Source organism: Theobroma cacao, chromosome 4, assembly GCF_053813885.1.
Source record: "Theobroma cacao isolate CCN51 chromosome 4, ASM5381388v1, whole genome shotgun sequence".
Taxonomy (NCBI): domain Eukaryota; kingdom Viridiplantae; phylum Streptophyta; class Magnoliopsida; order Malvales; family Malvaceae; genus Theobroma; species Theobroma cacao.
Window position 1 is genome coordinate 25,024,357 of NC_142642.1, and position 23,285 is coordinate 25,047,641.

Sequence of the window (23,285 nt, forward strand, 5' to 3'; positions counted from 1 at the left end):
TATGAGACTAATAATATGATTATGCCTTCAAATCTTGTCTTGTTTCCCCTTTTTTGGCATGGATACCAAATCCAACCTGCTTAGAAATAGCAGGGCCATTTCATATGGCATGCATCATGACCTCATCTCACAAGGTGATCCTTTGATTCATTGGCGGAAAGCACTAGAGGTTAAAACTTATGCTCAGACCCTTATCGATCAACTTAAGGTTTTATGTTTGAGTGGTTCCCTTGTGAAGTGTAATACTAAAACATGATCTTTGACAATGTTATCATGAATTTACTGAGAACATGAGAAATGATCATAGCTATGGACTCTTCCAACATAAAGTCAAAAATTTGACAAACAAATAATCATTAATCTTGGCTGCTGAACCAAATCCAGTTTGCTGCAGAACAGCTTGAGTATCGCAGAGCACTTGAGAATTGTAACCATGAGAGAACTCTTGATTCATTGGTTGCAGATGTTAGAAATAGGAATTTATTCTTCAACTTAATTGTACCAACAGAAGCAACAAATCTCAAAGTGATGCCTCAGAGGAGTTTCCGTTCATAAGTTCATTATATGGCTATTCAATATCCAACAAGTGCTCTGAGATTGCCCCTTTCAGCACAGAAGAGAGAATTCCAGGAATTATTTACCAGCGAACAGATAACTCCCGTAAAACAAAGAAGGACTACTTGATGGAAAAGAGATAGAATCTTCAATGTCTTTTAGCTTTTCACATCACACTTGCAGATGAGAACAAAGGACAATTACAAAATAGTCCACTCATTGCTGTGGCTAAGTAGTTCATACGAACAATTATCTGTACACAAGCCTGTAGTAGACTATGATATAAAAGAAAAATACCATAATCAAAAGCCAGTTGGAATATTAGTCCAAATTGACAAGTCTCTCTAGAGAAAGAAAGAAAGAAAGAAATGTCAAGAAATCACAAAACACTGACCTTTACATACCTAATTGTTGAAAATCCTAATAGTAGTAGACAATCACCAATACGTTATGATGTTGAAGCAAGGCAGGCAAAAAGGGTAATGAACAAACTCATCAGAGAACAAACATATTGACATGATCTTAATCTCACTGCTCATCACTTCCTTTTTACCATCCTTGGCCAAAACTAGAGTACTGTAACCCATTTGCGGGATCCCAGAAAGGTGAAAAGAAACATAGGCTGAGACAGAAGGCGATGCTTGGCAATTGGTTTGTTGGGAGTAACTGTTCTAAATCAATGACCATAATCCATAATTGAAAGAAAAAAAGTGGAGGGATAGCTTATTTTTAAGCCGCTTAGGTGCCAATGAAGCCATGACTTAGTACTTCTAATAATGAGAGTATGAGAGGTTCGGGTTTCTTCAGTGGTATTCACTGTATCTATTTACAATTGAAAAGCCAACAAAAAACCAATTTAAAGCTCTTCCATGATTGAATCTTAAAAGGAAAATCCAATGGATTGAGATGGCAAGGATGAATCTCACAATTGAATCCTATCAAATGAGATATTAGATATTAATGTGGAGAGTAAATCGTGATTCGTGCACGTATGAATAACTCTCCTTTTAAAAACTTATTATAGCAGCCATTCCATCATTGACCAAGATTGGACCAGGTAATAGTTATAGTGTGGCCCAGCCTATAGCAAGCCCTTTCTTACTCACGTGGATTATCCACAAATTGCAGGTCACAGTCAACACACACATCATCATAAATCTGATACGGCTTATTCTTTGTAATGAACAATAAAAGAGTCCCATAAAACACACCCAAACCTTTACAACTCCAATCCCAACAACGTTAGTACTCCTCCACTTTCATAACCTTAGCCCAACACCCAAGCCCTCCTGCTCAGCCACAGCCCTCTCAGAACCCGCAGAAGGCCATGGCGTCTCTCCATCATCATCACCACCACGCCACCACTTGCTGCTCCACCTGCTCTTGCAGCCAGTCCTGCCATCTGCCACCACCACTGCCCCAACAATCTGACCCTCTTCTACAAGCCCTTGCCTCTCTCCTCCTCCAAACCCAACTCCCACCCCAAGCCCCCCAACCCGAACAAAATCATTGTCTAAATCAAACCCATTTTCTCAAAATATTTCAAGATCAAAGCTCTGCCAGTAAAAAACATCACTTTCACCCGAAACAACACCACCAACAAGAACCCAACTTTCTCCTGTCTTCGCTTCTCAGCCGCATCAATGCTCTTGAATCATCACTCCATCGCTTCTCCAACACTTTCCATTCTTACCCTTCTTATTCTCTTAAAGATGCAGCTGCACGTGTCATTCAAACCCATTTCAGAGCCTTCCTTGTTCATAGATCAAGAACACTTAGACAGCTCAAAGATCTTGCGTTTATCCAATCAAGCCTCAATTCTCTCAAACTCTCAATTTCAAACAAAACCCATTTTGATTATGAAGCTGTTTGTCAAAAAGCCATGGACTTGCTTCTCAAACTTGACTCTTTTCAGGTATATCTTTTTTGGGTACTTCTGTGAAACCTTGGTTGCCTTTCTTATATATATTTTTTTTGGTCTTGAAAGTATGGCTTTTTTTTTAGGGTGGTGATCCAATGATTAGAGATGGAAAGAGGTCAGTTCGTAGGGATTTGGTTCGGTTTTTGGAATATATCGACGGGTTGGCTTTAAAAAGGCACAAGCACTTGTATAAGTATGCAAAAAATGTGACAGTTTCGGGGAATGGCAGTAAAGCTAGGGTTTTGAGGTCTAATTCTGGAGAAACAATGAAGAAATTGAGAAAAAGAGTTGAAAAGGTTGAGAGGTTTTCTGGAAATGAAGAGGGAGATGAAGATGATGTGGAGCTTGAAGGATTTCGTCAAGCTATTGATGAAGGAGAGAATCCCAGGATTTCTACTAACGGAAAGGTTGGTGTTTGTGTCACTCAAAATAGAAATGGTGGGGTTTTGGTGAAAAGACAAGGGAGTCAACCAAGAGTGAAGAAAACTGTGAGCTTTGCTGAGAATGGGAATGTGTATAGGATTATTAGTAGTGGAAATGAGGTTAGTTCATGTGGAGATGGTAGTTTAACTGATGAGAGTGTTTCAAGTGATGATCATGGAGAGATAGTGGAGAATCATTGTAAAGAAAGTGGAGTGTTGGCTGAGAATGAGGAGGAAGTGAACTTGGATGATGAAGAATCCTTGCAGAGCAGTGATGCAGAGAAGAATACCAGGAAGAATTATATGATCAGACAGGCTAGAAGTGAGATTGAGGGGGATTATCAGATTCAAGATGGAGATTTTGTGTTTTCTGCTCCATTGCCTGTCAAGATGGAATCAAAAGCCGATTTGATGAAGAAGAGGAAGGGTACTCTCAAAATTGTCTCATAGGCAGCACCATCATGAGGGATTAGATCTTTGTTGGTTCTTCCACATTGTCACTCAAATCGTTAGTTGCTATTGATGAGAAAGTGGGGGCAGCGGCTGCTATCTATGGCTTTGTTTGTACTAGTAATATTTTTCTCTCCCATTGGGAGGACTGGCTGTTTTGTGACCTGCCCCTGATTGAGTGTTTAATTTTAGCTGAACTGAATTATCATTCTTTCCTAGTCTTCACAAGTATTCTTCCATGTTAATTTTTTTCTTCTACATTTTCCTTTAACTAGTAAGATAAGAGTGCTGACTTAAGAATGTTGATACAATTCAGTACATTTAAAGATAATTGCAACTGTGTTTCTTCTAGTGTTGTCACCTGACTGCAACTGCATTTACGCTTGCATATAGCAAGTGATGGTGACCTCCTACCATACTTGTCTATGCCTTAGGGAAATGGAGCAAGTTTTTGATAGGGCTTTCAACTGTATGCACAGCTAGTTCCAAGAAGAAGAGTTACAAAGTTTACCTGATTACCAGGCACACTTCAGATTTGATTTTGGAGTTGTTTAAAAGTTCAAATGAAGAATTGCCAGATTAACTACTATGAGCTGCTAAAACATTGGTAAACACAATTACAGTCAAACTAAGCCTGCCTTTTGCCTTTTCTAAGAAGAGAATGATTTGAAGACACAGAGAGTAATAAATCTGAAGTGGTGTAAATGCATAATCCAAAGTGGCTTGACATACCAATTACAGAACGTTAAAGAAATTTTACTACACGTTGTTTACGTATAGGTAAATTAATTAACACCAAAAAGAAAAAAAAAAAAAAGAACAGCGCAAATTAAAACTAAAACTTGACAGATTGCAGCATTCTTGTCTTGACCAATTGCATGCACAACCATAGTAATAATATCTCGTATAGACTGCATTTTGCATCTGCTATGTGGGCAGATTCTGTATTACACGATGGGCCAGACAGATTAAATTTACTATACATTCAGAACAAGTGATCTTGAAGTAAGCATCTTCTCCTGATAATTTAACAAAGGAATTTCACCAAGGAGATACAAGGACTTGAACATTGAGAGCTACAATATCATAAAAGGGGGAAAACACAAGGTACAAGCATTTTTTTAGCATAGAATCATGCCACTGGCTATCCAAACAAACTGCAAAAGAGCAATGCTCAGCACAATAAACCACCAAACTTCCCTATGAAAGACCAGCAAGAAAACCCTAAGCTCTATCATTCACCTTCATTAGAAACAAAACTACGAGGTTAACACATTTTGTTTCAATTAAAATAGAGAAAAGAAAACGAAAAAAACCTTTTTCTTGAGGGAATATTGTCTCCAATGCGGATTGATCTGCCTTCATAAGCAAACTATTGAATTTTGTTTTCCTACCAAAGACAAACAACTCTGTAAGTGTTAAAAGCACTTACTAAAGTTCAGCGTATACTCGTGTAAACAATAGTTGAAAACATTAATCTCACCAATGAAGTGCTTCCTCTTCCATCCTTTAACCACAAGCAAGAAAGACTCTCATGTCCGGGGCACTTACAATTAGTGCATATACTAACTCTACTTGAAGACTGCTCTGATGCATATTTGGAGATATCATTTTCTGCACAGGAATCTCTCATTTTAGCTTGCTGGTGGTCATGGAGAGTAACTACTGATGAACTATCTACCTGACTACCAACTGTGGTGTTCTCATCCAGAAAGTTGGTGCTGGCTGCAGTCTCAAGTTTCTGGGCATTGATGGCATTTTTCTTAGCAGTAGTAATTTTAATCCTAGCCTCTCTCAAGGCATTTAATGCAACTTTGAAACTATGGTCAGATGCCATCCCCTCTTCTGCACATTTTACGGCTTCTTGATACAAAAGATTGTACTGTGAGTTCTTCCCCTTTTGAGAATTACCATTCATCTCAACAGATGGCATTGCATCCAACATAGCCTCATCCTTAGCATTTCTTGTCCATCGCCTTAAAATATAATGTTGTGGAAGCAGGAAGATATTTGTTGCTTTGAACACAGCAATGACATGTCTGCAAAGGATCCCTTCAAACTCAAACATCTTGCAACTACAACTAGCTATCTGGTCAGCTATATTTAATCCTACAAAGTATACTTTATGTTCTTCATCAAATCTTGCTACCTCATATGTCCTAGATAATCTTTCATCTTGACTTAAATTCACAGCAAGCACAAGAGATTCATAAATTTCATCTTGGAAAACTGAGAACAATTTTCTCGTGTAAACTTCTGTTGCTTGTTTTTCCATAGGAAGTGGTGTCTTTAAAACTGGTTTAGTGTAAAAAGTTTCAAACTCTGCCCTAGCTTCCTTCTCATATCGATCATCCAGAGCCTTCTCATATTGCTCTGCAAAATCTTGTAATGTGGTCCCTGCGTTTACATAGCCATCAAATAGTGAGTTAACACTTTTGCTTCGCTGGGTTGTATACATGGCAGCAAAGAATGTGTCTCTCACATATGTTGATACCCATAACTTGCGGTCAATATAAAGGGATTGAAGCCATTCATTTCCTCTAAGATTGTACTTGTCAAGAAGCAAGTGCCAAGCAGATTCAAATTCTTCAGGTGTCTCACTCTTGTTAACGCATTTGTCAAACTCCACTTGAAATGTCTTTGGAAGTGCACTGTATACATGACCCATTTCCTTGGGCATTTTGCTCAGGATGTGCCATTTGCAATATCGATGGCTTGACTGTGGGAAAACACTTTCTACAGCTCTGCTAATGGCAGAATCATAATCAGTTATAAGTAAACCTGGCTGCCGCCTAGACATTGCCTCAAGCCAAGTTGTGAAAAGCCAAATGAATGTAGATTCAGTTTGATCTGCTAGCAATGCACAACCAAACAACACTGACTGTCTATGATGATTTACCCCAATAAAAGGTGCAAATGGCATTTTATATTGATTCACTTGATAAGTAGTGTCAAAAGATACAACATCAGAGAAACAATTATAGGCAATTCTTGATCTTGTGTCAACCCAAAAAACACTACTTAGCCGATCTTCCTCATCAACCTGTATAGCATAATAAAACGCAGGATCACGAGCTTGCATAACTTTAAAGAACCCAAGCAAACTTTGTGCATCTACCCCAAAATTGCTTAACCTTCCTTTTCCAATAAAGTTAATATTATTATGTGCGGCAAATCCCAATTTGCCAAAACTGTTACATTCTTCAGTCAACACATTTACAGAAGCATTCATGCACACTCCCGAGGAACTGATAGAGCCACTCAAACTTTTCTTTGGATCATACTCTTCCTTATGTGACCGAAGAAAATGCCTCATTGCAGGAGTCACAAGCTCATGGCTATGACTTTTCTCTAACTTAGCTACATACCACTTTCCATTATCCCGTCTCCTGACAGTCATCAACGCCTTGCAACCCTCCCTTGTGATAGGCCTAGAACGCCTCTTCTTTGTATCATCCCCCGAATCCACATTTCTTGAACGTTTCTCCCGGCGAAACCCTTCTTTGGAACAACAAAATTCTCTAGATATAATCGAATTATCCTTCTTTGATCGATAATAAGAATTCACACGAATACTAAAACCTGTCTGCTTAGCATACGCATTGTAGAAATTCCTAGCATCATCCTCAGAAGTAAACTCCATCCCTAGTGTAGGCTCTAAAGCTCCACCTACTAAGTATTGAGAAAACTCAAGATTCAAATGTTCATCCTCCTTTCCAGGGTCATCCAAAACAATTGGATTTGCATCATCCTCTACCATACAACACCCATCACCTTTATCTTCCAATGCCACATATGAGTCAACTATTTCTTTACCTTCACTAGAAGGCTCTTCTTCCATTTTATTTTCTCAATCCTGTCAAATAAATTATTCGGCACCCTTTAATTCTCATGTGTTACAAACGAAGTTAGACAAAAGTTTTTAAACTCATTAATCAATAACTATAGTTGTTTCATGCCCACTTAGTTGCGAATTTATCGATTTCCAATTTTTTTTTTCCTTAAGTTTGAATATGTGGAAGTTATTGAACAGTGAGTTACACAAAGCGAGATAAAACTTCCTAGTCCCACAAACCCCACTCTCCGGATCCCGAGATTCAATCCTATTACTTTCAAGCTGAAATCTAAGTTCAAGCTGTTGGATATTCCTCGGACAGTGACAAATTTCATTATCTAATTGGAACATAAAGCTTACAGGTTCAACATTCTAAATTCCCCTCGAAACATAACTTCATAAGAAAATCTATGACAAGCATTCTGCAAACTAGCATAGCATAGCAAAGTACAGTAGAGAAACTAAGCTCATGGCAAAGCAAACTATTTCGGGCATTGAGGAGCAATTAGTAAAGAAAAAGTTAAGGCACAGATTGTTTATACTTGAAACAAACAAAGCTCTGAATACAGAAATCTAAAGGCTGTATCTTAGTTCTTTAATTGGTATTTCAACTTTGGCTTTGAGATTCATTTCGGGTAAATAATTAGATGAAGTTTTTTTTTTTTTTTTGGGTTTACCTGTTTAAAGAGGGACTAGGACGCCGCCGCGGACCGGGAAAAATGAGAGGACGCAACTTACCGTCTACTTTCGCTGTTTTCATGGAGGAATTCATGTATGTATTACTGTCCGTTGGATGGGTGATTTTGTGATCTAACGGTTGATGTTTAGTTTCTAGGCGGCACTTAAGCCCTGCAGGCAGAAACCTCTTATACTTGTAAACAAATAAATAAATTATAAGAATAACGTGTAAAAAATAAATAAAGAGAAGGAGAAAAAGATAAAGATAAAAGCCATTTAAAAAAAAAAAATAAACAGTGAAAAGTTCCCGAGTAAATTATAACAATAACGTTTTACTAAATTATTGGTTATGTTTTGAAAAAAGTAATAATAACATTATAAATTTTTTTTAAAAAAGTATTCAAAAATTTTTAAATAGACTTTTATAATTTTATTACATTCAATTAAGTTTTTATATTTTTATTTTAAATTAAATAAGTTCTTATACTTTTATTAAACAGTTTTAACTTAATTTTGAAAATTATTATTTTTTATAAAAACTTTATAATAATTTTTAAGTTAAAAAAACTTAAATTAAATAGATTTTGAGTTAAATAAACTTTTATGATTAACGATTGATTTAATCAAAATGTCATTTGTCATTATATACCAAATGATGCTGATATGATATGCTAATATACAATAATTGATAATGATGTAACATGTTAACATATTATAATTGATGATGATATGATATGTTAATTTAATATGATAATATGATCATGTGACATTTTTCACCATTTATGTCCAAGTCATGTTAGTGTTATATTGATATAAAATGATAAATGATATTTTTATTATTGAAAATTAATCAATTATTACTTATAAGAGCTTATTTGATTCAAAATAAAAGTATATGAACTTAATTGAATGTAAAAACAAATACAAATTTATTTGAATTTTTTGAATAATTTAGAAATTTATTTAAGTATTATATCAAAAAAATTATATATAGTAATACACAAGAGTGTAAAAGTCAAAATCCTATTAACAAGCACAAGGCTTGCAATAATTTTTTTTTAATTATTTTAAAATTTTTAAATAATTTTTTTATTTTTTTATTATATTCAATTAAATTTTTAGTTTTTTATTTTGAATAAAATAAATTATTACGACTAAATATTAACTCATTATTATTAATCAAAATATCACATGTCATTGTTATGTCGTATAATGCTGACATAACATGACGTATATTATGGTGAATGATAACATGTCATAATAATAAGGCTTTGTGGTATTTTTTCTTTCTACCTCAATATAACATGGCACAAAAATAATAAGTGATGTTTGCACTAATAATAGGTAATTAACCATTAATTAGAAAGTCCATTTCATATAAAATGAAAAGGTATATAATTTTGATTAAATGTAATAAAAAATAACAAATTATTTAAAATTTTAAAATAATTGAGAGACTTTTTAAAACATTATACCTAATAATCTTTTCAAATTTTTTCTAAAATAAGTTCAATTAAATTGAATTGTAAATACGAAAAATTGACTTTGGGTCCTTCCAAAATGCAGACACCATATTCGTCAGGGATCAAAAACGAGAACTTCCATTCATATCCTTCCAAATCTTCCAATCCCACCAACTGATCATTTACTACAAATCTTTTCCATGTCCAAACGATACCCAACAAACATAAATTAACAATGTAGCTAACTTTATTATAAAATAAAATATTAAAATCTGGAAAATAAGTTATTACAATTCTCTTTTAGTGAAAAATGTCCTGGTAATTAGGTTGCTTCAACCCTAAATCTAGGGATAAAAGTATCGTTTTCTCTTAACGTGGCTTCCACCTACGCAAGCAAATAGGTTGCTTTAATCCAAGACCAGAGAGCAAATCTGTAGTTTTTTATGATTATCCTCTACAAGTAGTCACATGACTCTTGGTCTCATTGGTTCTCAAATAAACATTTTTTTACAGTTCACACTAACGAATTAATTACTTGAAAAAAAAAAAGCAAGGAAATTATTATAATGAGTTATGACATTGTATTTTTGTGATTCCATACAAACGTGATACTGGTTTATTTTCATCTTTAAATGTATCAATAAGAGATAAAATGAATGTTGAAATGATAAATAAAAATTTACTCTTATTTTATAAAAATTTTTAAAATTGAAAATATGGTCTAACGATTATATCCAAAGTCTATTCAATTCTTTTTGATCTTTAAGAGATAAAATTTGTTTTGGATAATTTTTTTTATATAAATAAAAAAGTTAGAGTAAGATAGGATGTATAATAGAATGTGTCTTTAAACTTTAATCTATATCTCACTTCCTCTCTTATATCATTATCGGATACGATGTATCGTATGTCAGTAAAAGATAAAATAAATATTGATTCTCTTTTTTACAATAAAAATAAAATAAGAGATATCTCGTTCCGATAAGAGACTAATAAGAGATGAGACGTATGAGAGGTAACAGTTGTCTTGGACTTAAATCACCACCGTCAATTCGATGGGTCCTACAACGACGTAACACACTAGTAACCTCAACAGGATCACCAATATCCAATCAAGTGCTTATAACTGGACGGAGCAGAGGCACTGGACAACCATCTTTCACTTCCCAGTCTCGTTTGTCGCTGACCCAACGAAAAAAAATCTCAGTCGAACTACGATCTTCTTCTCCCGCTGCTAAAGCAGCTACTTCAAATCCACCACTCAAATCACCCCACGTCACCAATTAAAGTCCATTCTCCATAGAGCCAATGAAAGCTCGTGAAGTGTACGGTGGGTTAACCGAAAAAAGTGTATGATTTTACCGAATCCAAACTCTTTAATCAGTGATATTATGGTCAAATAGAAATCATCATCCCAGCTTTTCCACGTGGATCAATAACATCTTGCCACGTTGTAATCGAGGACAATGAGAAATTATTGGGATAGTAGCTGATTAGAACTCCATGCATATAAATATTCTCGTGAATCCAATATTTTCTTCTTCATTAGATACTGCCACTCTGATCTCTTCACAAGGTTCAAAGAGCGAGAGAGACAGAGAGAGATGGCTACGTGGCGATTTTGTACGACTTCGGGCGGAGTGGAGGCGGTTTCGAGCTGCAATGCGGTGGCTAGATTCATCGACTTCAGCCGCGGAAGAAATGGCGGCGTGGGCAGTGCTTGTGGTGGAAGCGGAAACAAAGCGAAGCAGTTGATGTTGATGAGGAAGTGGCAAGTTAGGCCGTTGAGGAGGTCGTTTTCGGTGAGGAATGTTTCGAGTGAACCGCAACAGAAGGTGAAAGATCCAGTAGCTGAACAAGAAGGTTCGATCTTCTTTGTAGTATTTATATTTAAATGCAGATGCTCTGCTTTTTTGTTTTTCGTTTTTAATTTTTTTTTATGTTTATTTGTTTGGTGCTTTGGAAACTTTTGGATTTTGTTTTGAAGTTAATGTTTGATGTTCATGCTTCCGCTGCATTCCTTTTAAAAAAAAAAAATTAAAATTTGCGATTTTTGAAATTTATTTTGCTCTTTTTGTGGCTTTTTTATTCTTTATTTGTACTTCGAATATACTAATTTTGAAGTGAAAATTTGATTTTTTTTCCCTGTCATTGTCTTTTTTTTTTAACATTAATTAATCATTATGCAGTTTTCAGTGGAAAAAATGTGACCAAGAAAGAGATCTATAGTATATTAGTTACATGTTATGCACACACAGACACGCGTGAACACAGAAGGAGGGGGAAGGTTTTGAATGTGATTTTAGGTGTTGACTCTTGTGGACCGTGAATTCCGTTCTTTGCTTCATTTTTATGACCTTCGTTGAATTGTTTCTATTCCTTATTTTATACTTCTACAATCTTTTTTCTTTCTTAGGTACTACCAAGAATTATTATTTCTTCTCTTTTGGTTTTTTGTTTTTTGTTTTAAAGATTCAACTGTTCTGAATTTTAAGGAGTTTATTTGATCAACAGTATCTACCATTGAAAAGAGATTGGGACCAACCAACTGGCTGATTATTAAGACATAATATGGATCATGAGTCATGCGACTAGTTGGTCTTACCTATCCTAATTCCAATGAGTCATCAGAGAGTTTTGAACCCTTCAACGGCATATTGAAAAAGAGAATGCTTTTTAGATGGTTGTGAATCGTGTGATTAAGCTATTTTCTGCTTCGTAGCTAAATAAGACATTAGTTGTTGGGTTTGGATCTGACATGGAAAGTGTCAAGAATGAAAATATTGCTTATTGACAAATGCGAGATCATGGTCAAAGTTTCTCAGAATGAGCAATATTTTCATTTCGTAATGAGCTAATTAAGTGTGAGATAGTATTGTTGAAGCACCATGATAAATCCAAACGCAATTATAACTTGAAGATTATACCTTTTTGAGTCCTGTATAATCTAACACTAAGGCAAAATATCCACAAGTTAGTTGATTTTTCTCTATAATGTGTATTGCACTGAACAATTCTGGAATAAGGTATATACTGTATTATAATGTCTTTCACTATTAAAATTTAATTTAAGATCTACACTTTGACTTTTGATTTATTGATTTAGAATCTCTGGGCACCACTAGTCCTTTCCCTCCAGATGCTTCATCTATTGCCTCTAGTATCAAATACCATGCAGAGTTCACCCCAGTGTTTTCCCCTGAGAAATTTGATCTTCCAAAGACTTTCTTTGCAACTGCACAAAGTATTCGTGACGCTCTCATTATAAACTGGAATGCCACATATGATTATTATGAAAGATTGAACGTAAAGCAGGCGTACTATTTGTCAATGGAATTTCTACAGGTGTGCACTTGTTCTACATTTAATACTTGATCTGCTGTGCATTACTTTGAAGACGTTATTACACAGAATGTTTTATTTTTTGCAGGGTCGAGCACTGTTGAATGCAATTGGTAATTTAGGGCTTACTGGAGCTTATGCAGAAGCTTTGAGCAAGCTTGGACACAACCTAGAAAATATAGCTTGCCAGGTTGGTTGGTATATGTAGTTCTCTTCAGCATACCTTACTTTTTCACACATTCTGCTATTGGTATATCTTGCTCTAGGTGGATTATCTTTACTTTTTAATTGTGATTAAATGTCATTTATATCAATCAATGGGTAGCTGAAGCTTAAAGTACAAGCTCCTCAACTCTGCTGACATTATAAAATGATTGGAGAAAATAAAAAGAAAGACACTCTAGACTGCGCCAGAATTCAAGTATAGGTGTTTATTTTGAATTAAACGATAATTGTCATAGTTGATGATAAATTTTCAATTTCGTGAAAGCAGCAGGTCATATAATATAAAAGTTTATTTGAAGCCTATACGTGCTGCCATACTGTGCCTTTGTCTAGAATATAAATACTATACCTGTATTTTGTGTATTTGTCAAAGAGAAAGACAAAGTGAGAGTCTGTATGCTTGCTTCTATGCATGCCTTCACAGTTTTGTTATAGGATGCATGCATCCATGCTGCTAAATTTTTTGGTTGATTTTATAGGAGCCTGATGCTGCCTTAGGGAATGGGGGTCTTGGTCGACTTGCCTCCTGCTTTCTGGACTCTTTGGCAACATTAAATTATCCAGCATGGGGTTATGGACTTAGATATAGATATGGCTTATTTAAACAGCATATTACAAAGGAGGGGCAGGAAGAAGTTGCTGAAGATTGGCTTGAGGTATACTTGCTTTCTGTTTGTTATCTCTCTCTTGAAGGAATCATTGTAGACACAAATTTATATATGTGTCTATATGACATTTACATAATAAATGTAAGTGTTTTTTTGCCCCTCGTCTCTGACCAACTTCTTTATCTTTGGCTTGATTATGCTTTCTCTTTTTAGATGAGCAATCCTTGGGAAATTGTGAGAAATGATGTCACATATCCTGTCAAGTTTTATGGCAAGGTTGTTACAAGTTCAGATGGAAAGAAAGACTGGATTGGAGGAGAGGATATAAAGGCTGTTGCATATGATGTCCCAATACCAGGATATAAAACTAAAACCACAATCAACCTGCGACTTTGGTCAACAAAAGTTCCATCAGAAGAATTTGACCTATCTGCTTTTAATGCTGGAGAACATACCCAAGCAGCTGAGGCCCTATATAATGCTGAAAAGGTCTGTTTTAATTTTCTTCATTTGTTTATATTTGCTGCTGCAATTTATCTGCGTATCTCTTCATTAGCCTAGCTATTTGTTGGCACGTCTTCAGAGTTTCATCAGAAAATCTGAACTGCCTGGAGCTATATCTGGAGGAGTGTCTGAACCAAGGTTCTTTACAACTAAGGGAATGGAAGAAATTTTCTAATATGGTTATTGGTCCATCAACAGATTTGGGATTTTTCTTCTCGCTCTCATGTCTTTCAGGCAATGGTTGTGATAGAGGTCCAGGAAGAGACTGCTTTTTTTTTTTTTTACCTTATAATTCCCAACTTATTTTTTCTTAGGGCAAGAATTGGCAATTGTTCTGCTTTTGCCTTCTTTCAGAAATCCCAAGAATTTTAAATGCATTCCTATTTGTCTCTGCATCATTTGTGTCCCAAATTGCATGTAATGCTTGTTTTGTTTTTTCCCCTTTTGTTTTGTTTATTTTTCATGTACAATGTTGATGCCAGTGGTACAATGAGAATGGATTATAACATATGTTTTAATATTAGATTTGCTATGTACTCTACCCTGGGGATGAATCAGTTGAAGGAAAAATCCTTCGTTTGAAGCAACAATATACCCTATGCTCAGCCTCTCTACAAGATATCATTGCACGTTTTGAGAGAAGATCGGGAGCAAAAGTCAAATGGGAAGAATTTCCTGAGAAGGTCGCCCTGCAAATGAATGATACTCACCCCACTCTTTGCATTCCAGAGCTGATGAGAATTTTGATGGATGTGAAAGGTTTAAGCTGGAAGGAGGCCTGGAATATCACCCAAAGGTAATCTAGGTCATGATTGTTTCACTTATGCATTGAGAAGTCCTTACTTTATTGTTTCTTTTTGAACATATATGCTGCAAGAGGTTATTGAGAAGCTCAAACCAGATTCTGTCTATTCCCACATCAGACCTACCTTGCTACTGTTCCCAAATTTTGACAAACTTAGTTAGCTATTCCAGTGTTCAATTTATTTGATGCATATGCTTATTGTAATTTTTGTTACTTGAGTTTGATTGAATTCAGCATATCTGCTTGTTACCAGAGCTAGTGCATGTGTCCATTTGCACTTTCTCACAATTTACATATTTTTAGTCTTGAATTCATTTTGTTACAAACAAAATGAATTTGAGAAATGACTATTTTAAAAAAGGCCTAAGAAATATTAGTTTATCTTCTTCTTCTTCTTCTATTTTCTTCTTTTTCGTTTCCTATTTGTTAATTACTGGTATCTATTTTTAAGATAGGCTTATGTTCGGTAACTTTTATACCTTTTAATGCTTTCTTTCTAGAACCGTGGCATACACAAACCATACCGTTCTACCGGAGGCTTTGGAGAAATGGAGTTTAGAACTTATGCAGAAACTGTTGCCTCGACATGTGGAGATTATAGAAATGATTGATGAAGAGGTACAGACGGAAAACATACACAAACCTAAACCTTCAATTTTTTGGGATGCGAATTCTAACTCTAACTTCTACCTCTTAATATCTTTGTAGTTAATTCAAACTATAGTTTCAGAGTATGGTACAGCAGATTCTGACTTACTGGAGAAAAAACTGAAGCAGATGAGAATTTTAGAAAATGTTGAGCTACCAGCTGCCTTTTCAGATTTACTTGTTAAACCCAAGGAAAGTTCTGTTGCTGTTCCCAGTGATGAACTTGAAAAGTCTAAAGAAGAAGATAAAAAAGAAGATGATGATGATGATGATGATGATGATGATGATGATGGAGGAGAAGAAGAAGAAGAAGAAGAAGAAGAAGAATTAAAAGTTGAGCCTGGTGATGGAGAAAATGAACCTGTAAAGGAAGGCACTCAAGCAAAGAAAAAGATCCCAGAACCAGTACCAGAGCCCCCAAAGATGGTTCGAATGGCTAACCTATGTGTTGTAGGTGGTCATGCAGTAAATGGAGTTGCTGCGATACATAGCGAGATAGTAAAAGACGAAGTGTTTAATGATTTTTTTAAGGTAAATGCAATTTATGAAATCTCTCGCTTTCTTAAATTACAAAAGCATGCAACTTAATGATAAAATTGAGTTTCTTCAGTTTGTTTCTACTTAGAGAAATGATCCTAACATTGATCTCTGTTCTCAAATTTTGGCAGTTGTGGCCTGAGAAATTTCAAAATAAAACAAATGGGGTCACACCAAGGAGATGGATCCGTTTCTGCAATCCATTTTTGAGTAAAATTATAACTAACTGGACAGGAACAGAAGATTGGGTTTTAAATACTGAAAAGTTGGCCGAACTTAGGAAGGTAGTCTGCCGTATCTGAGTTTTTTCCTTGTAAAACTTCTTGGAGAATCATATTTGTATGTTTCTGAACATATATTTGCAATATGCTCTTTGTCATGTGATAGAAGGTGAATTTATTTACACACTCTCTAAGGTTTGTGAATGACCAGTTTTGATATGAGTTGGCAAATTTTATTCGCAATAAACTATCTATGTTGGACACACCTTTAAAAATGCTTATTTCACAAGAAAAACTGCCAGATTGCCTTTTATATCACCTTCTCCGAGCATGTCTTTCTGATTATTTCTTGTTCTATACAATCCTACATCTAATATTTCTTGTTATTTTCACTGTTTAGGCAGTTGCTTGTGAAATTAAAGCAGTGGTGTTATTTCACGTATGAGTTCTAGCCTCTAGGATTCTGATAGATGTGAAGCTGTTGTATCCGTGTCTTTTCTCTACAATGAGCAGTTTTTTTATAGTTAAATTTTAATGACTATAAATATGTGAAAGCTTTTGGATCTTTTGGTTATTACTAAAGACCCTAATCAGTGTTGTGGGATATATTCATAGTTTGCAGATAATGAAGACCTTCAGACCCAGTGGAGGGCAGCAAAAAAGAGCAACAAGTTAAAGGTTGTGTCTTTCCTCAAAGAAAAAACAGGCTATCTAGTAAGCCCTGATGCAATGTTTGACATCCAGGTATCTCTTGTGAACTCCACTTTTGTAAACTGTAATTAAAGAAGTGTACTTATCATCAGATGGAAAATGAAAGAAAAAGGTTTATAATGTTTAACTCAATAAATGGGCTGCAGTCTGAAAAGTAAGAGCCTACGGATTTTTTTGAGAAGGGTATGCTACCAGATTCTCTTACCACCAGAACTCAATATTTTTAGCTCACATTGCAGAGCATGATACTGTCTGTTGTACAGTATTTGTATGTCATAAACATTATGAATATTTTTAGAGCTTTCTTACACTTGTTGGATGACATTAAGATCTGATTGGATGTTGATGCTCTGTTAAAGTATATTCTTATTAATTTCCCCTAGTCTTGTAAAGTGTGGAACTCATTCTTTTTTATATGCTATGCTGAATTTCAGGTGAAGCGCATCCACGAATACAAGCGTCAACTGCTGAATATTTTGGGAATTGTTTACCGGTACAAGATGATGAAAGAAATGAGTGCTTCAGAAAGAAAAGAAAAGTTTGTTCCACGTGTTTGTATATTTGGGGGAAAAGCATTTGCCACTTATGTGCAAGCCAAGAGAATTGTGAAATTTATCACTGATGTTGGAGCTACAGTTAATCATGATGCCGATATAGGTGATCTACTGAAGGTATGCCTTTATCGCAAGATATCATTAATGAATCTCACAGGGAGTTCTTCCCCAAAATGAAAAAAAGGAAAAACAAGAAATGGAAGAAAGGCCCTCAAAAAGTGTCATCTGTTGTAGTGTTAATTTTTATTGAGGCGTAGTGTTAATGCTTTTTAATGACTTGTGGCACATTATTTTTTTCTAATGAGGTGTTGGCCTGTCATATTGTGCCTTCTAGCCTTTTTGGTTTGCTTGTCTTTCATTAAACATACATATATCCCCAATTCAAGTAACTCATTTGGCCAATAATTTAATGCCCTTCCAGTCTGTGAGTTGCATAATTTAGGATTTTCCTGGACCTATGCTTTTTAGTTCGCTGTCTGGGCACAAATGGGATCTGATACAACCAAGATTTGGAAAAATAACTGCAGTCTGAGATGAAGTATGAATTTCTGTTTAAAACAAAGAAGTAAATTTTGAATAAATCAGTGTAGGCATATAAGGGTAACAAATGCTAGTCAGCTTGTGCAATTTGATTGAGAAGCATGCATGAATTGTTGGTTGATTGGTGCAGCTGTTATCCTTGGTGATCAAAGAGTTATCTCTGTTCTTTTTGTGTGTGCGGTGGTCTGCTGGCTTCACTGTCCCCAAACCCTCAAGTGAATAAAATACGACAAACCTAAAGTGTCTGTATCTGATTCTATTATGTTTCTGCCATGTTTGGATTCAAAAAGGAAAAGATCTTTTTTTATTTCCTGCTGTGAATTTGCTGTATTAATAATTTACTCAATTTCATTGATATTACTTATCAGATGTAATGGCTTATTATGTTCCGATTTTAGGTTGTTTTTGTTCCTGACTACAATGTGAGTGTGGCTGAATTGCTTATCCCTGCAAGTGAGCTCTCACAACATATCAGGTATTTCACTTTTATTCATTGTCTGGATAATTCTTGGTTACACAATTTTTGTTTTGCTTAAATGGTAAACAAGATGCAGAAGCAGGAAATGGTTCCTAGCTTACACTACAACTCCTATTTGGAGGACATCATCTGCTTTATAGCTTGGGAAAGCTTAGGCTCAATCTGCTTGATGGAGTATCATGCTTTATATATCCTGTATTAACTTGCCTCGACTTCAGTGCATGAAGCTTAATTCGAGCTGAGCCTGGTGGTGGTTCTGACTTAAAATGAATCCTACCTTTTCTCTAATTTACAATGAACTCAATATGTGCCTTTTCTAGGAGGCTTGTATTGCAAATTGCATAGCTGCGTAGACACTGGAGCATCTGAACCTCCCTCTGTTTTTTCCTGTTGGTTTCTCTTTAATGTATGCAGTACTGCTGGGATGGAGGCAAGTGGAACTAGCAATATGAAGTTTGCAATGAATGGCTGTATACTGATTGGGACCTTGGATGGTGCCAATGTTGAAATACGGGAAGAGGTTGGAGAAGACAACTTTTTCCTCTTCGGGGCTGAAGCTCATGAGATTGCAGGGCTTAGGAAGGAAAGAGCTGAGGGGAAGGTATGCTTGCATGGCTGGATTATTCGGTGTCCTATTGTGTTTTGATTCCTTATCTCTGGCCCTTTCTGTTAAGAAAGATGTTGTCATGATCTTAAGATATTTATTCAGTGGATAGATATTAAACAAAAGCATAGAAATATATTTAGTGGAAATTATCATGATTTCTCCTTTAGTTATGTCTCTTCATTGACCTAGCTGACATCTTACCACAGTTTGTTCCGGATCCTCGCTTTGAAGAAGTTAAGGAGTTTGTTAGAAGTGGTGTCTTTGGTCCTTACAACTATGACGAACTGATTGGATCATTGGAAGGAAATGAAGGTTTTGGTTGTGCAGACTATTTTCTGGTTGGCAAGGACTTCCCTAGTTATATAGAATGCCAAGAGAAGGTTGATGAGGCATACAGAGACCAACAAGTGAGTGACTCTTTTGTTTTTTTTTTTTTGCATACCTTTATGTTTCACATACTTGCATGTTTCCATCAAGAGCAAGAACTACTGCATATGTTTTTGAACTGGTATTGTAATTGCCGTATTTTTACATGGTTTTACAGTATCCCTTTTGGATATTCAATTTGATGCATATGATTCAGTTACAAACTAAAAAGTTTCTCAAAACTGTCCTGCCTTTTCTTTCATACATCTCTTCACAATTTTCTCACCTGTGCATGCACAAGTATGTTTATTCATCTGTTCCTCATGTTTGTGAATGTGGTTGTGGCAGAGATGGACAAGAATGTCAATCTTGAACACTGCAGGTTCCTCCATGTTCAGCAGTGACAGAACAATTCATGAATATGCACAGGAGATATGGAACATAAAACCTGTCGAATTACCATAAATTGCCGAGACTTTATACCAAGGGAGTTGCCCTTTGCTGTAAGCCCGAAATAGCTGTTCCTTTGTTGTCACATTATCATATTATCTTTCCCATGTAAAGAAAAATGCCAGAATAAGAGTAACATTAATGTTAAAAATGTGATAATAATAATAAAAAAAGTTGTGTTAGTGTACTGTTATGACAGTAGCTAAACTCATTTACTGTGTCTAGTTGTTTCGTGGCTAATCAACTGTCATGATTGAGAAATGGTCCATTATCTCTAGCCAAGACTTTGAAGTGGATCTTCACCTTAAGTATCCTTGAAATTTTGCATGGTTTCTCTTAGAATGTTGAACTTGTTTTCTTGAAATTCTGGCATCTGAAGATCAGTTATTGGATTTTGAAACAATCGCTTCCTACCATAATGCCATATAATGTACTCTGCTGTAGCCAACAATGGTTGGAATCAGAAAATTTGCCCAGAATCCAGAGATGTTGTTCGCAGGGCCTTGTGTCTCTATGTGAAGACCCTGTTTTAAGGAAAACAGATTTGATACATGGCCGTCAGGAATGCAACATCCAAACATCTCAAGCCCTACAACATCGAAATAACAGTGATGTAGCATAAGGTAAGTAATTCATTCCTCAAAGCAGCATTACAAAGATATCGCATCAAGATATTCCCGCAGCATGCTCAATGAATTGTCATTCTATTAAGAATGAATAAAAATTTTATACAGTAGTATGAGAATCAATTGTGTAGGCAACAGTTATCTACTGTGAAAATTAGCAAGACTAGTTACATCAACATGAAAACACTATAAAGAAAACTAGTTAAGTTCAATGCCAGTAGACTTTAAAAGTTAATGTTGTGTGAAACAGTTTGTTTCATGAGGAAATTAAGTTTTGGGCTTTTCCAACCTCTCATCACTAGACTTTAAAATTTAGACAGTAGGCAGCAGCCACACCAGGTGCACTTGCATGTTTCTTCACCCTAGGAGCATGCTTTTGTCCTGCAAGATTATGGCTAAAGACTGTCTCAGTATTACATACCACATTGCATATACGCAGATTGTACAATCTTTGTAGTTTTCTTCGGGCGCTTCTTCCAGTTTCTATTCCCTTGAGATTGAGCTTTTTAGGGTTTGCCCATAGTGTGGAGCTTGGATTTGCAATTGCCACCTGTGGTATCCCATTGGAACTGATAGTGATGCCCTGCACATATGTACAAGAGATTAATTTCTGAACCACCTACTATGCATGCAAAGTTGCATTCAAATATAACTTTCATTCCTCAGATTCTTCTCTTTTACGCTTCAGCATGTTCAGTTTTTCCATTGGGCAAGCAAACCAAATCATTTATACAAGACAGTAAGTTGAACCCATCCTACCGACCCTCAATTGGAAAGTGCCTACTCACCAAAAGATATGGAAAAGCACAAACAGAAGCAACAAAATCTGTTGCCTCTGAAATTCAACATAACCCACAAAATTCAACACAGGGGTTCTAGTCAAACTTATGCCAGATTTTAATAGCTTAAGACAACAAAATGATTAAACCAATGCCAATTTTGGAAATGATGTGGTTCAAATAAGAAAAACACCCCTATGCCCAATCCAAACTTGCTTTCCATTCATTGTTTGGGTTAAAAGTTTTAAGGCAGGCCAGGAAGACCGACATGACAAGAAATGGTTGGTTTGACAACGAAAAACTCCTCGGACGCTGAAGTTTTCTCCCGTATCACACATGGAGACACACAACATATGCACACTTCATTATTCACAGATCTCCTAACCTTTTCATCCAGCAACGCAACAGGTGCAGGTGTCAGCACACAATACTTTGGAGCATAAAGAACGGAAGTTATAGATGATGTTTAAAGTGGTTCATAAACTGAAACTCTTTTACAGGGACAAAGAAGAAAACCCATCATGGGTTCATACTCGAGAAAAATAAGTAAATTATTTGAGTATTTGATTCATTAATTGATATATAATTTTTATTTTTTATTAATATATGATTTCTATCTTAAAAATAAAATTTAAATTTTTTTTCAATTAAAAAAATATATACATATATAATTGCACTTATAAGTACATGTCTTTTAAATCTTACTAATTCAACAAGTTTTGGTTCAAACTTTCAACCCAAACTCTTCCTGATACCACCAACACAACTCAGCTCGGTTGGATCATTTACTTTTCTTCAGTTTCTAAATATACCAAACATTTTCTAATTTTATTCCTCGGCAAACAAATAAAGATTTATCCTTCATTCTAATTATGAACAAGTCTAGTTTCTGTCACTTTGCTACACATTCGACGGACCAGCTTAATTCCACACACAATGTTCTCATATTAAAAGATTTTCAACAACCAACTTCACCAAATAATCCAAATTTGCTAGAAAACCAAAAAAAAAATTACCTTAAGAGTTCAAACCATTTCATACCAAGAACCAAAACTTTGCAAAAAAATAAAAAAAAATAATTTGTAGAAGAAAAAAAAAACTTAAAGTTCCAGAACAGGTGGCAGGGTCAACTCCAAATAGCCTAATGGCACGTTTGGTACGGGAAATAGCTATGCTATTCCTCCTCTATTCCCGATCATTTCTTATTCCTTCTTTTGGTACCAAATTGAAATACGAAATAGCAATTCCGCAGGAATAAAAATTCTGTCAAATAGATTAAAAGTCAGTAAAATTTTTTAATGAGTATAAATAAAAATAAAAATAAAAATTATTAATATTTTAATCAAAATAATATTAATTTATACATAAAATATTATTAATTAAAATATAAGTAATTAAATTATATTAAAATATTGATATTTAAATTATTAATATTTTAATTAATTATAAATTATTAATATTTATAAAATAAAATAAAAAAATAATTATATATAATAAAGGGTATTTTTATCTTTTTATTTTCTATTCTTTTTTATTCCAAAGCTATTGTTACCAACCAAACACTGTAATAAGTCATAATAATTATTCATACTCTATTCCATTCATCATACCAAACTACATAAATACTCATTCTATTCTATTCTCACGTAATAATTATTCTATTCTATTCCTATCTATTCCGCGAACCAAACGTACTGTAATAGCTTTTTAAGTGCCCACTAATGGGCATCATTGGGAATTGAATACTACCCTGAAGAAACATCAACCGTCAGGTTTCGATCAAAAGGCAAAGAACCATGGGCATCAAAGGAACAAATCCCCTGAGTGTATGAGCTTAAGGAAGCAAAAGAATCAACCTCAGGTGGCCTCAAGACTGGTTCAAGGGAGGATAAATCATGGGTTTTAGGGTTAGGGTTTTGAGAATAATACTGGAAAATGAAATACAAATTTTTCTTTTTCA

The 23,285-nt window shown here is 35.1% G+C and overlaps 3 protein-coding genes and 1 long non-coding RNA gene across 5 annotated transcripts; 2 read left to right on the top strand and 2 right to left on the bottom strand.

The window, feature by feature from the left end:
- Positions 1 to 307: 307 nt before the first annotated feature.
- LOC18601617 (protein FAR1-RELATED SEQUENCE 5-like) lies at positions 308 to 8,017 on the bottom strand. 2 transcript variants are annotated; one of them, XR_016025862.1, is made up of 4 exons: positions 7,861 to 8,017; positions 4,832 to 7,204; positions 4,665 to 4,738; positions 308 to 830 (listed from the first exon to the last, which is right to left on the bottom strand). XR_016025862.1 is itself a non-coding variant. In XM_018119977.2 (3 exons), exons 2-3 carry the CDS (start codon positions 7,187 to 7,189, stop codon positions 4,721 to 4,723), a joined length of 2,376 nt encoding a protein of 791 aa, XP_017975466.1. In that variant the 5' UTR covers positions 7,190 to 7,204; positions 7,861 to 8,017; the 3' UTR covers positions 4,311 to 4,720. The 2 variants fall into 2 exon arrangements, 1 of the variants encoding a protein (XP_017975466.1); XM_018119977.2 differs by lacking the exon at positions 308 to 830 and having other exon boundaries at positions 4,311 to 4,738.
- Positions 1,759 to 3,576, top strand: LOC18601616 (calmodulin-binding protein-like protein). The gene is made up of 2 exons (XM_007032623.3): positions 1,759 to 2,470; positions 2,560 to 3,576. The coding sequence occupies exons 1-2, from the start codon at positions 1,883 to 1,885 to the stop codon at positions 3,346 to 3,348; spliced, it is 1,377 nt and encodes a 458-aa protein (XP_007032685.2). The 5' UTR covers positions 1,759 to 1,882; the 3' UTR covers positions 3,349 to 3,576.
- A 2,845-nt stretch (positions 8,018 to 10,862) lies between the features above and the next one.
- Positions 10,863 to 20,188, top strand: LOC18601618 (Glycosyl transferase, family 35). Its single transcript, XM_007032625.3, has 15 exons — positions 10,863 to 11,187; positions 12,431 to 12,669; positions 12,755 to 12,856; positions 13,371 to 13,547; positions 13,713 to 13,988; positions 14,528 to 14,799; positions 15,309 to 15,426; positions 15,517 to 15,987; positions 16,125 to 16,277; positions 16,830 to 16,958; positions 17,360 to 17,596; positions 18,418 to 18,494; positions 18,912 to 19,098; positions 19,311 to 19,511; positions 19,819 to 20,188. Exons 1-15 carry the CDS (start codon positions 10,929 to 10,931, stop codon positions 19,933 to 19,935), a joined length of 3,015 nt encoding a protein of 1,004 aa, XP_007032687.2. The 5' UTR covers positions 10,863 to 10,928; the 3' UTR covers positions 19,936 to 20,188.
- Positions 20,189 to 20,324: 136 nt separating this feature from the next.
- On the bottom strand, positions 20,325 to 21,800 carry LOC148763197 (uncharacterized). Its single transcript, XR_016025839.1, has 3 exons — positions 21,711 to 21,800; positions 20,968 to 21,129; positions 20,325 to 20,509 (listed from the first exon to the last, which is right to left on the bottom strand). It is a non-coding gene; the product is annotated as an uncharacterized LOC148763197 (long non-coding RNA).
- Between the last annotated feature and the right edge of the window lie 1,485 nt (positions 21,801 to 23,285).

Coding starts and splice junctions, on each gene's coding strand:
- LOC18601617 (XM_018119977.2), bottom strand. CDS start 7,189: ATGGAAGAAGAGCCTTCTAGTGAAGGTAAAGAAATAGTTGACTCATAT.
- LOC18601616 (XM_007032623.3), top strand. CDS start 1,883: ATGGCGTCTCTCCATCATCATCACCACCACGCCACCACTTGCTGCTCC. Junction 2,471..2,559: donor TCAAACTTGACTCTTTTCAG/GTATATCTTTTT, acceptor CTTTTTTTTTAG/GGTGGTGATCCAATGATTAG.
- LOC18601618 (XM_007032625.3), top strand. CDS start 10,929: ATGGCTACGTGGCGATTTTGTACGACTTCGGGCGGAGTGGAGGCGGTT. Junction 11,188..12,430: donor TCCAGTAGCTGAACAAGAAG/GTTCGATCTTCT, acceptor TTATTGATTTAG/AATCTCTGGGCACCACTAGT. Junction 15,988..16,124: donor TGTTTAATGATTTTTTTAAG/GTAAATGCAATT, acceptor AAATTTTGGCAG/TTGTGGCCTGAGAAATTTCA.